At 40.5% G+C, this 13,790-nt stretch overlaps 1 protein-coding gene across 1 annotated transcript in view; it reads left to right on the top strand.

Moving 5' to 3' along the window:
- The window catches only part of SPSB4 (splA/ryanodine receptor domain and SOCS box containing 4), an 85,215-nt gene extending 71,908 nt beyond the window's left edge, over window positions 1–13,307 (top strand). Inside the window, exon 3 of the mRNA XM_005153934.3 lies at window positions 12,021–13,307. Within this exon, the coding sequence (XP_005153991.1) occupies window positions 12,021–12,148 (128 nt within the window). The 3' untranslated portion in view covers window positions 12,149–13,307. The remainder of the gene's footprint in view (window positions 1–12,020) is intronic.
- Window positions 13,308–13,790: the final 483 nt, after the last annotated feature.

The raw sequence follows: 13,790 nt of genomic DNA, 5'->3' as shown, positions 1-13,790 counted from the left end.
CAGAAATAAGGCGTGCAGTACATTAAAGAGATGAGTGAATTGCTCAGCTTTGCTTTGTTGTTCCCAGATGCAATTTTTTAATTGCCAGCCTTACAAATTGACTTTGGTATTTGAAAATCGAGATAAATCTTAGTACATAATAGCTGTTCTGCAGGCCGAATGATGCTTTCATTTACACCTGCGCAACTGCATTAGCCAGCTGGCAGCTGGGGGCAAAGAGAGCTGCAAAAGGCTGTTTATGGACAAAGGGTATTTGATAATGAATCGGTAAGAAGCAATAAACACAAATGCTTTGTGGTGTTTTATAGTTCCTTCCAGAGCACAGTCACACTGCTTGGTGGTTCAGCTGCAGTTTTCCTCTTCATCTTGTTTGACATCAGTGATGTGCTGTGCAGATGATGGTTATAAAACCACAAGTGAGTAATGTGAAGCACAAGGACAGAAGGACCAAGCATGACAGTGTGAGGAAGAGAGAGCTGAGGCAAGCCCCTTGCTGCCCTCCCCTTTGTGTCTGAATTCATTGGAACAAGAACTGAGTGCTGCAGGGGAAAAGCGTGTAGTTTGAGGGGTCTGAAGGAAATGTGGTGAGTTGGAGTAGGACAGGGAAGAAGCTGTGAGTGGAATGCTCCTGCAGGCCAAGTTCTCCAAACAGACTGAGCAGTGCAGTGAGGAATGAGAGGATGGATGGATGGATAATGGCAGCAGTTCCACCTCTCCTTTCAGCCATTCAGGCCAGAGAAGACAGCTCAGAGAGGACTCCTGCTGTTCGTGTCTAGGAAGAAGTACATGGAAGTAGCGAGCAAAACGAGTTAGCTGCAAGAGTCTAGTGATCTCATGTGAAATGCCAGGGATGTGTGTGTGAGTTTTAATGTTCGTCATCATTGCGGGAAGGGGAGAGGGAGAGGGGGGTAGCCAAGAGGGCTGAGGGGGAGAGCAAGGGTGGCTGTGAGGGGTGAGGGGAGATCTTAAGGGAAGATCAGTTTGCCCTTAGTGACATGGGTTATTGGTGGCCTTGGCAAACCTGGGGTAGCAGTTGGGCTCGATCATCTTAAAGGTCTTTTCCAACCTGGTAGGGATCCAACACAGAATCATAGAATCAGTTCAGTGGCAAACCACACTCCCTACCCCACCTACCCCTCTGCTTTCCCTTCCCATCAGTGGGTTCTGTGCTCAAAGGTACTTCAGAGGCTTGGTGTACGATAACATACCAAATAGAGTGGCTGTAGGAGTGCATAATATGGGAATAATCTTTCCACACTATTTCTCACAAAATGACCAGATCATTTGTAAGAGAACATGCCAGGAGTGCTGGTTGTAGGTGGTGGCACAGCAGTGTGGAATTTCAGATGGCGCTTTGCCAAAGCAGGAGGATGGTAACACAAGCTTGTGATGGGAAGAGCTGAGCAATGATTTTAGGCCTAAACAAAAGGAAATAGAAGAGATTAAGCTGTGAGCTAGAATTAATATTGTTCTGCTTAAATTAAGAACAGTGCTGTGATTAATAGCACAGAAAAAGTATTTGTAGAACTTTATAATTTGGGCAGAGAAGTAATTTCTCCATACAAAATATAAACTAATTTCAATATCATTTAAGCTACCAGAGGATACATTTTCTTATCTGGGCAGTGGTAACAATGCAGGTTAAGTCTTTCCAGAATAAGCGAGTTTATGCAAGCCCATTCTTAGATAAGACAATAAATGACTTGAGTAAAGGCAGCCCTGTGTGCTCTACCTGTGATGTGATAGTGTATTTGTGTTCAAAATGAATGCTTTAGAAATGTCTCCAGAGAGCAGCAGCTGTGTTTGCTTACCAGGAGTGATGACAAATCCTAAATTCAGTATTAAAATAGTTCAGATTGTCTCCAGCACCCATTTTCTGCTGATAAAGATTATGGTACTTAAGAAAAAAAGCCAACAAGAAATCAGAAGTATAAATGGCACTAAACCAATGGGATCAAATTCATTATGTTGAGCCTAATTGCAATTTCGTTACTGCAGATTGGTTTCAATGTAATTCTATTAATATCAAAACTAGAGTAACAAAGTGATGAGTCAGATCTGTTGTTTGTGGATCTCCCCTAGAGATCATCAACTTGTATACAGCTGCATTCAAATGTAAATGACATGCCTTTCTTCACTTGGTTTGAGGAAATCTGCATATGTTGGAGCCTCTGGGTAATTTGGCTTGAAACAGATGGGAAAATACCATGTTACAAAGATAATGGGGATGTAGTCAAGTCTTAATTGTCTTAAACAGTATGATTTCTATTAGTTTAAGGAGGAGAATTATCAGTTCAGTTAGCCTGACAATATGGTAAAACCTTGAAGAAAGCTGCAGTGTGATGCAGATGCTTTGAATCAATTTAGTTAACTAGACTAAATAACTTCATTATTTAGTGTAATACTAAACGTCCATACAGAAAACTGCTGTGATAGGTTCCAGGTGAGAATATATGAGTTCTTTGCAATGAAAATCTTGAATGAACACATGTTATTTTAGTATAGAATCATAGAATAGTTAGGGTTGGAAAGGACCTTAAGATCATCTAGTTCCAACCCCCCTGCCATGGGCAGGGACACCTCACACTAAACCATATCACCCAAGGCTTCATCCAACCTGGTCTTGAACACTGCCAGGGATGGAGCATTCACTACCTCCATGGGCAACCCATTCCAGTGCCTCACCACCCTAACAGTAAAGAATTTCTTCCTTATATCCAGTCTAAACCTCTGCTGTTTAAGTTTCAACCTGTTACCCCTTCTCCTATCACTACACTCCCTAATGAATAGTCCCTCCCCAGCATCCCTGTAGGCCCCCTTCAGATACTGGAAGGCTGCTATGAGGTCTCCATGCAGCCTTCTCTTCTCCAGGCTGAACAGCCCCAACTTTCTCAGCCTGTCTTCATATGGGAGGTGCTCCAATCCCCTGATCATCCTCGTAGCCTCCTCTGGACTTGTTCTCACAGTTCTATGTCCTTTTTATGTTGAAGACACCGTAACTGCACACAATACTCCAAGTGAGGTCTGACGAGAGCAGAGTAGAAGGGCAGGATTACCTCCTTTGACCTGCTGGTCACGCTTCTTTTGATGCAGCCCAGAATACAGATTTAGGAATTCTTGTGAACCTCCAGTGTGCTGGGCACAGTGGGAGTAAAGATGACAGGGTGCACTTCACTGTCCCACACAATGAATATGCCATATAAAACACAACAGGTTGATAAAATAGGTCAGTGGGAGAAGAGCAGATGGGAATTGAGGGATGGGAAAAGATTCACCTGAAATCTCTTTCTGATCCCTCCCCTAAGCAATAAAGACCTGTTTTCAGCCATGAAGGCTACACACATAGGTGTGTACCTATGCATGTGTGTTTTGTATGCCTATTTATGAAGCATGTTTCTCCACAAGGAATTGTTTAGGCATGTTGCAGTCATTATGTTGCATATTGTCTGCAGTTTGGGAACTCCTGTTGCAGTAGCTGTCTGTAGTTCTTTGGCCTTGAAACCTGAACTTCAACTTTCTCCATTATTACTTTGCCCATAAATCTGTTCATAACCCCTGAACGATATTGTCTTTGAACTCAAATGCATCTGCTCAGTGAAATTCTCATCTGAGCTTTAATCGTCTCTCACCTTAATGTATTTTAACTTCTCTCTTTATGGCCTGGCACACAAGCTGAATTTAATGGTGATACATGTGTTCCTAAGAGTAAAAGATATAAAGTGTACATTAGAGATTAATCTAAGCCAAACCCTCATTGCCAAGATGTTAAACTTGAGGGAAATTTTAGCTGGGAGGAGCTAAGGAGCCAAGACTTGTAGCTCAGGCCCATCTCTAATGTCAAGCACTTTTTGCTGGTTGGTTTTAAAGAGGGTGTATTTATGTTAGGTGTCTTTTCTAGTACTGAACATTTAGATCATCACTGAAGTCACTTGTCTCAGTTTACCTTCATACTGTGTTCAAGAGAAAACAAAGAGTTGTTCTGTGGAGGTATTTGAGGGGAGGAAAAGAACAAACAAATCAAGGACAGCAAACAAATCTTTCCAGCTCATATTGCCTATTTGCATGTTCCTGATGCACACAGGGAAGGTCATCGAAAGTGTGCTTCCTTTTTCAGAAGGGAAGAGGCCACTGTTCTTGTTTATGCTCCCTGGCAGCAGGCAAGTCTATCAAGCTGTAACTCTGTTCCTTTTTAAAAGAAGCCATTCATTTGCTGGTAAAATCCATTATTATCTAGGTCTGTTTTGCAGCGTCTGAATTATACAGAACAGTACAATTTACTAATCTGTAAATTGGAGAAATAATGTGCTAAAATGTTTTCCAATTTGAATCATAGCTGTGATACTGGGCTTTTCTTGCTATTGGTAATAGAATTACTGTAACACCTATGTACATTTAAACGAGCTGTTGTAATTCAGAAATGAAGGTTTTCAGTAACATTTCTCCTGTGAACTTGACTTGCAGATTTGGCCTCAGCCAAACCTTGGGTTGCTCCTGTTGCACATACTACATGTGTTTGATCTGGAGACCTTTTTAGGTACATCATAAACCTGCCTAGAGGATAAGAACTGTAGGGCACACTGAGCCTCTCAGAAGAGGGTTTCTACAGATACAATATGTAAGCCTATATATACAGCCTCGTAAAAATACACACAGGCAAATTAGTTTTCTAGGAAGAACGCTTCTATAACCAGTGATTCAAATAGAGTGTTTGGGAATATGCTTAAGTCTACTAAATAGAAATCTTTAAGAATAATTTTTAAGCCTGTGTTGAATTAATTTGATTTAGGCATGTGCTCTGGTGCTCAGGAATCATTACTCGTTGTCTAAGTCATGTGTCTTCTTCATAGGAGATTGCAAACACTGAAAAGCAAAAAGAGTTGCGAGGAGATATTTACTTGTGCTCAAATGACAGATTCTTTATCGAACCCCTAACAAGAGGCCACTGGCTTTTGGGATTGACTTTGGTTTGTTTTCTTTCTGTTCAGCTTCTCAAGTCTTTCCCTCTCAAGACAGCACAGCTGGAGAGCATTAACTGAAAACAAATGATGCTGCAAGAGTATCTGCTTGCTCAGTGTTGCTTTTTCAGCTTAATGCTGCTAAATGATGCCCGATTGAAGTTTTAAACTGTAACTGCATTTAACACTTAAAAACCAGAGGTAGCTGTAAAACAAACCCCCCCTGTCCAGGAGGGAGGAGGGAGGTTTACCCCTGAGTCCTTCCACGTATTCAAACTTTCTTGCCTTCCTTTCTACTTTTAACATATTTAATTTAAAGTACCAAATTTCTGTGGGATGTGGCTTAGTTCAGCTTCGGGGGTGGGGGTTGTGGTTTGTATTATTTCTATGGTTTTGCTTCCACACTCTGTCTGATAAAAGCAAGGTGCCTTTGTGGTACAGCATAAGGCTTTATTTGTCCTAGCAGACAACTGCTGGAGACAATGGCTTTATCAGCCTTGGCTGATAAAAAAAAAACATCTTTCCATCTGCCACCCATTGCTCTTTAGAGGAAGGGAGGGCAATAGTTTCCAGCTGGGTATGAACAAGCTGCATGGATGGGAGGGTGATGCTCAGGGGCTGAAGGAGGGTGTGTGGTGCTCTTGGAGCTTTGTAGCACATGGCTTCTGTCAAGTTTGGTCGTAGTGTGCCAGAGCCCAGTGCTCTTTGATTCAAAACATGGGAGTTAGGGCGAATGGCAGTGCTCTGTTGAAAAAACGTAGGATTCTTGAGTGGTGATTCCTTTGGATCACCTGAGCTGTAACTAAGATGTGATGTTCTAAGGTGCTTCATTTCTATGGTTTGCTGGCTTAGGCTGCAGAGCTTAGACATCTGTGGGAAAAATAGATAAGTGATTTCTTTTATCCTCCTACCCTCTGACTGATTTTTCATTGCTGTTATGAGATTTATTAGCCTTTTTATGACTGGTCATAGCCTGTGTTCTTTAATATATTATTCTCAATTTCCTTTCTCTAGATTGTGCTGTTTAAGGCACACAACTCACATTTTCCATTAGTTGCATCAGGGAAGCCATAAATATGTCACGGGGGGTGTATTTATGTACCATATTATGTGGGGGAAAGAATTTGGCCTGTACTGTGTAAAATTAAAACAATAATTAAGCTTTGGCAGAAAGGTCGGAAGGAAAACTCCTGGCTTACATATATTTGTGTGTTTATTATATGTGATAATTAAATGGGAGTTACAAATTTCTGCATACCCTATATCACCCTCACGGAAACACTTAGGCCACGTTACCCTTTAGCAGGCGCTTTAATACCTGGAGGAAGGGGGGAAACTCAAGTGAAGGGATTAACAAAAATATTGTCTGGAGATTGGTGGGTTCCAAGACTCGTTGCTGAGCACCAGGCTGAGGAAATTGGGACTGTTCAGCCTGGAGAAGAGAAGCTGCATGGAGACCTCAGAGCAGCCTTCCAGTATCTGAAGGGGATCTACAGGGATGCCGGAGAGTGACTCTTCATCAGGGAATGTAGTGATAGGACAAGGGGGAATGGGTTAAAACTGAAACAGGGGAAGTTCAGGCTGGATATAAGAAAGAAATTCTTTACTGTGAGGGTGGTGAGGCCCTGGCAGAGGTTGCCCAGAGAAGCTGTGGCTGCCCCATCCCTGGCAGTGTTCAAGGCCAGGCTGGATGTGGCTTGGAGCAACCTGCTCTAGTGCAAGGTGTCCCTGCTCATGGCAGGGGTTTGGAACTGGGTGAGCTTTAAGGTCTCTTCCCACCCAAACCAGTCTGGGATTATTTCTTTTCTTTCTTTTTTTTCTTTTTTTTTTCTGTATCTGACTTTAAACCTGCCTTACAGCAGTTGGAAGCAGTATCATAAATCACTGAATAGAAGTGGGTTTTAGTAAGTTTGAGGCCCCAAAATAGCACAGCGTAATATAGTTTGGTATTGTAGGTAGACTTATAAAAGAAGTAAAAATCCTTATGTTTTGGTGATGACTTAAAAAAACTTCCTCTCTTTTTCAATAGGTTTTAATTTTGTATTGGTTGTGCTGTTTTTTTCCTGCCTCCAGACAACTCTGATTTTATAACTGAGATCAAAATACATTCTACATAGATTAAGGAAAGCTAGGAACATTGTGTGCTATTAGAGCTTTAAAAATTCTTTTAAAAACTCCGTATTGTCATTTGGCAAATAACTGCTAAAAGCTGCTCTTTTGTATGAGCCTTATGTAACATTGCAGTTAATAACATTTAGTGTCACTGGATGCTAAATGACTTCAGTATCTCAACTATAAAAGCCTGCTTACAGAGATGAGGCAGTTTTGTTGGGGTGCCAGATTGTTAAATAACTGCAGGTTGCCAAAACTAAATGAACTTTTCAGCTGGTAACGATGTGCAAATTGCCATCGAAGATGCATATTTACTGGGGAAACACTCACAAGCACATCGTTGTCTCTAGCTACAAACATTTCTTTGCCTTTGTCCTTAAACCATGAGTGATACCATTAGAAGGCATGTATCCAGCTACATAAGCAGCTCTTTTGTGTTATAGTTACTAAATAGCTTTTGTTATTTCATTAAATAAATATAATTTATTGAATAACTATTTAAACTATTTTAAGCTGTTAGCTCTTATGTTAAACAGCTATTTAAGCTATTTTGTATGCCACTTGGTGAAATGCAGTTCTGCATGGGAAGAAGGGCTGTTGTTGTGCCCTACCCCCTGCTCCCAGTCTTTCAGTTCTCTGTAACTGTTGCGTAGGGAAGGGAAGGTCTGTGATGGACGACCCCGTACTGCAGCCAACAGTGGGCCTGTTGCAGAGGAGTGGAAGCACAGGTCTCTTTCTTAGCTGGTTCTTTTTGTTGTTGTGGTTGAGTTTTGTTTAATTTTTGTTTTCTTGTACTGGTCCAAAATTGGGAGATACGGGAATTAAGCTCTGACACATTAATTAAACAGAATTATTTTTACACTTTTTTAATGCTTTATATGTTTTGCATATTTTATGTATGTTTTTATACAGTGTTCTGTAACGTGGCAGTTATGAGGAGCTACTTTGAGTGTAGAGCTTTCATAGTAAACTTTAAATGAGGAGATGATTCCTTAAAGTACGTTGCAGAGGCTCAGGGTGTGTGTTACCCAACAAGCTGTAGCTGCTCTTTTCTCTGGAGCCTGAGAGGAAGCGCTGGGTTTCCTGTGCAAAGCTTGCTCCAGCGCCCCGGCGCGTCTCGCTTTGGATTTCTTAGCCTGGTCGGGAATTTAACACAAAGAGCCATTCTTGTGAATCATGTTTTCTTTACAGTTTTGCATTCCAGCTCAGCAATTCATTCCTCCTTTTCTCTGATGGCAAGAACATTACTGGAGTTCACATAACTTCACCTAAACGGCTAGTTCATGTTCTGAGGGGGCTTGAACTCTCTAGTTCCATTCTGCTGTGGGTTATTCTAAAAACACAACACTCATCAGGCATATTAGGCATGCTGAGGAGATATCTTCTGAGAAGCAGTTAATGTCCCTGAATTTCAGACGTTTTCAAATGTAAATATTTAAAGTTGTAAAAGAGAGACTTTTTCAGTAGCCAGACTTACCACTAACCATGTGGCTTCAAAATTCATCTTCCCATCTCTTGCATTGTTAGTATTTTCTTCTCAGCATTATTTGTATGATCTCAAAGGAAATGAGCATTTTGGAAATAGTGGTTTGAATGCTTGAATGTACTGTTGAGTGTTTTGCATGCATCAAGTCTGTGTGTGTTTTAGGTGGGGTGCATAGTAGTGCATACTCAGGGTTGTCGAACTTTTCCTCTCTGAAAGGACCAAGTCACAGTGATACTTATGTTTATGATTGAATTTCCCAGAAAACCAAAGGCATTTTTGGTGTTTGCATGCGTGTGAAAGAGACGGTTCAGCCGCTACAGCAGATGAGCAGCAACCTCTGCAGTGGTTCATTTCCTTGCCAGCATGCTGTGCTGTGCTAACATTGCCCCACTTCCCTCTTCCCAAGGAGTTCCAGCACAGGAAAAGCCTCTCAACTGGTGGAGGACCATCTGCAGTGGGGGTATGGCAGAGCCTGGGCTTGGCACCCAGATATTAGCAGCCAGGCTGTGTGCCAGACCGTAACACCTGATGGATGTTAAAGTGCCTCTGAAATCACCACTTGCTTATGCTTGGCAGTCTGGCATGTCTTTGCTCTGCCAGCTCCCAAGGCAGGGGACCTGTTGGAGCACTTGATGGCACCCATCTCACCCAGGGTCTGATGGGCTGGAGAAGGGTGCACAGCGGAGTCTGTCTTGCTAGGATTCAGGGCAGGGTGCTGCTGAGGGATGTACCCAGATGCCAGAGCTGAGGCGCACTCCCAGCCGCTGTCAAGGGTCTGTACAGTCTTTATACAAACTTCTTTCTGCCTCTTCCCCATGTTAATACAAATGCCTCCCCCTGGAACTCACACAGTTTGCAAACCCTAACTTTTGCATCTGGAAAGCTGGACCTCTTTCCAAATGATCCTCCTTTTGTAGTATATGTAGTAAAACTGGGAGATGTGGTGATGGACGGGAGAGTGCTTGCATTAAGGTGTGTGCCAAATGTTAATAATGCTTCTGAGCATTATTGAGTTAGGCTGCCCCAAAATTGCCGGTCTTTAAACAGTTTCACGTTTATCCCAGAAACTGTTTTGAAAACTAAGATTATTTCTATTCCTGAATTTAATTTTTGAGCATTTAGGACTATTCACAGTTGCCAAATGCTATTATTACATTTTTTTTCCTCAAGTTTGTACTGGGTTTACCCCAGAAAACAACTTTTATTTACTATTGTAGGACAAACTTATTCTAATTTTGTTGTAGGTTTGAACTTCTGTTGGATAGAAAGGACAATAAAAACTATAGCTCTATTTTCAAACACATTCAGTGTGTGTAATTTAGCAGCTGTTGCCAACACTTGGGGGCATTTTCTGTAGCATTTGAAAACTCCCTGTAGACGTGAGACAAGAGACATTCATTTAGCATTTGAAGCTTGCAAAATATTCTAACCTTTCCTTGAATTGTGTTCTGAAGTTTAGGATTAACTCAGTGACTGGCTGCACAGATGGCTGCATTTTACATATTCCTTTAAGGGGAAAAAGAGACCACAGGGTCAGGTTAATGGCTTCTCATAGCCTTTATTTTATATCTTCTGAATGGGACCTCAGAGATTCTGGGAAGATACTCAGAAAATTATTGTTTATGTTGTAGATCTTGTAAAATGTGTTGTATTCCATCTCCTGGAACTCATAAGCCAGTTTTGCTCCTACTTATTAAATCCCTGTTAATGAATTTTACAGCTTCATCCTGTAAGATTTAATGTTCACAATTCTGGTATTAAAAAAACGCAACTAAGATCACCAGTGTATAGAAGATGTTACTTTATTACTGGAATGTGAAGGCTCTATTTTTTTTTTCATCTTTTAATAGACAAAATTATAGATTAAGTGTATTTTTATGGATAAGTAGACTCCATATGCAAGTCACGGAAGTGGTTATGAAGTTAAATAAGCTTTTTAGTCTTTCAGCATACAACAGAATGCTTTCTAAAGTCTTTTGCCAGACACTCCTGGGAAACACCAGAGTGAACTGTGGACTAGACAAATCAAATGGGATGCTGGGATAAATGCTAGGAAGTCCATTAAGTGAGTGGTGTCTCACCAACCAGACAATTCTGGAATATAAAGGAAATCCTTCAATTGGCTATTTTGTGCTTTATAGTGATTTTTTAAAGTAGGTTTTAAAATAAAGTCAGCTTTATTTTAGCTGACTTTAGGATGGGCGGATTAACATAGTTTGTGTCAACCAGTATGTGGCATGTAAGAGAACTCTTTATAACGCCACTGAGTGCTGTACAGTGTTGAGCCCTTGTAAGTTGTCAGGTTTATAAAAGACTATCACTAATATAATCACATGACATTTTTCCCCTCCATTTGAAAGTATCAGTAATGTTTTAAAGGATACTACTGTTTTATCATGTAAAGAGGAAGAGTTTCCTGTAGTCTCTTAATCTCTCACCCTTTTAAACTAACATGTGCAACCAAATCCATCTGGTTAAAGTTGTTCTTCAAGATAATTGTAACTGGCTAAAGGCCTCACAGCTTTATTCCAGTCCCTGCTTCAAAAAGATTTTCATTGCAAGCTCTGCAGTCACAGGGGTTGTTCATGCTACTATTACATGGGAATTCTATGATATTCCTGCAATTCTGTGCAAGTTTGCAGGCCAGAATGGGACGTGGTGAGATGGTTTTTGAGATGCTGCAGATCACTGTGGTTGGGTCCCCAGTCTTAAGTGCTATCTGCCAGGTATTTCTGAAAGGTACTTATTTCTATTAAACTAAACAGATGTTTGCAGATGTTTGTATATTTTGGGGCTGGTTGTGTATACACATATGAGAACACACCCCCTGCCCTTGAGTCACCTGGATCCTTCTCCCCTAATTTGTGCATGGAGATGGAGGAATAGGTTAAAATTTCTCTAGATTTTTGAGGGTGTTTTGTTTAGGTTTTTTGCTTCCAAGGAACATCCTAGAAAGAAAAACTGAGAGTGTGCTGCAGGAAGAGCAGTGTTTGCTGTGAAGTTTGGTTACCTTTAAGTGCCATTTCCAGTTCCTAAGATGTAGGAAGGAACTGGTATGTCAAGGTCAGAAGTTGCCAGAGTAGTTCACATTAAGGCTACACAAGATGAATGTTGTGTTGTAAACGGAGTAGAAGGTCTTTGTCTTTTTAGACATCTGGAAATGCAGCAACTTCTTATGCTGCAGCTTGATGAGCCTGCAGAGTGGTTTTGGAATATTATTTTAAGCCTTACAGATAAGGAAGCTCAGTCTGAAACTTCACAGTCACTTGTTATGGGTGAAGTGCATCGAATTCTGTCTTTGCTTCTATTGATTATCTTAATTGTCTCATGGTCAGGTTTTTTCACAATACCATTATTGTCTTTATGGCTGTTTAATACAATCCACAATCTATGTTAATAAATAAAACATTGCCTGCAAATAGAGAGGCTGAAAAATTAACTCTTTTTTTTCTTTCTTGTTTCTCCAGCGGAACCCTTGCCTTTAATGGACCTGTGCCGAAGATCAATTCGTTTTGCTCTTGGCAGAGACCGCCTGCATGACATAGAAATTCTACCTTTGCCTCTGTCTCTGAAGAATTATTTACAGTACCAATAAGACATCTAGAACCCTCTGGCCTCACATTGGACTACATCAATGCAAATGGCAGAAAATTGTTTACAGCAAAATATAAATCTTGATGATGGACACTGAAGTGTTATTTAATTTTTAATATATATTTTTTTTCTGAACCAGTGAAAGCAGATCACTGTGGGGGACTACTAAAGAATGTGAAAACATTGATTTGATCGACATTTGTGTGTTACCTGTTGCCTGTTGTGTTTACAGTCCTAAAGGCCATTATTCTCATCTCTCATATATTGGTTTATCTTTGTTGCCTCTGGTAAATGCCAATAGAAAGTGTGACTTGCAAAACCTACTGTCGTGCAGGGCAGAGCATTCTTCAGTAATGTGATTTATTTTATTTTCTCTCTCCTACACCTCTCCCTAACAGATAAAACATAAAGTAGCAAAGGCAAAATCTTGACAGTGACTTTTATATGTATTGCCTTTAGTATTCAGAGTTGTTGAGAGCTTTGAGTGTTCAGCACTCAATGTAATCAGGCCTAAAGTATCTAAAAGTTCTGATGTTTAAAAAAGCAGATTATTGGTTAGAAGAAGAGTATGTGATTTAAAAACATAAGGGGAGCAAAACTGGTATATGTGTCAAATCTTCAGGTGTGGTAACAGTAAGATGCAGTCCACTGTGTTCAAGACCAAATCTAGTCCCTCTAAAGTTCTGCAGTGTGTAAGGAGGTGTTCACTATCCTGGGAATTTAGGATATTTGTACTTTAGAAAGCTTGTCACTTTTTTATTTGAACAAATTTATAATTTTTATGTGGTATGAACTCTTAAGTACTTGGTTTTCTTCTTAATGTATGTGTGGTTACAATGTTTATTTATCTATTTAGAGTCTGTGGAGTTCTCATTTAACTGTTTCCCATCTTGGGTTGACTGATGTTTTTTTTCCAGAACTCCACCTGAAATGTATTAATTTTTCAGGCTCATCCCATTTTTTTAAGATGCTGCTTTCTATTTACGTTTCTTACATGTTTCAAGTTATCTGCCTGATCAGTTATCTAGTTTCTAAACTGGAAGTTGTTGTTATGGCAGGATGTCAAACGTTCAGACTGAGCTGCCTCCAGCGTATTTTAATGTGAATTTACTGATGAATGAGGAGAAAATTTCTAATAAAGTCTACTGTCCAAAATGAAACTCATGTCTCCCTTGATGAAGTGCTGAATAACATAACACTGCACGCAGAGTTGAAGTTCAGTTCCTCCTGCAGCTTTGCAAATGTTTCTGTTCAGCACTTCTTTGCAAATTGCTGCTTTAGGTTCACATGCAAGAGGCATCATCTCCTGTTCCTGGTTTATCCTACTCCCTCTGAATACAGCTGTACTCTTGCTTTTAACACCTTTCTTGCCTGATTTGTCTAAACAAAGCTTTAGTTTTGTGCTGAGTTGTGCTTTGAGACTCCATGCTTCTGAGGCGGATTGAAGTTCGACCACTAAAGCACTGATGGTTGCTCTTCTCTCAGTTAGCCCAAGAGAGACGACATAATCAAGGAACAACACCACAAGCAAGAATGGAAACAACAAGGGCAAGGTAAAACAAGGATGTCAAAAACTAAATAAGTGATTTGGTTCTCTGGGCTTAACTATGTAAATTGATGGTTGTTTCAGGATCAACTTACTT

This window comes from Melopsittacus undulatus, chromosome 6 (assembly GCF_012275295.1).
Source record: "Melopsittacus undulatus isolate bMelUnd1 chromosome 6, bMelUnd1.mat.Z, whole genome shotgun sequence".
Classification (NCBI taxonomy): domain Eukaryota; kingdom Metazoa; phylum Chordata; class Aves; order Psittaciformes; family Psittaculidae; genus Melopsittacus; species Melopsittacus undulatus.
Note: the sequence above shows the minus strand (reverse complement) of the source record. Positions and strands in the feature narration are given on the sequence as shown.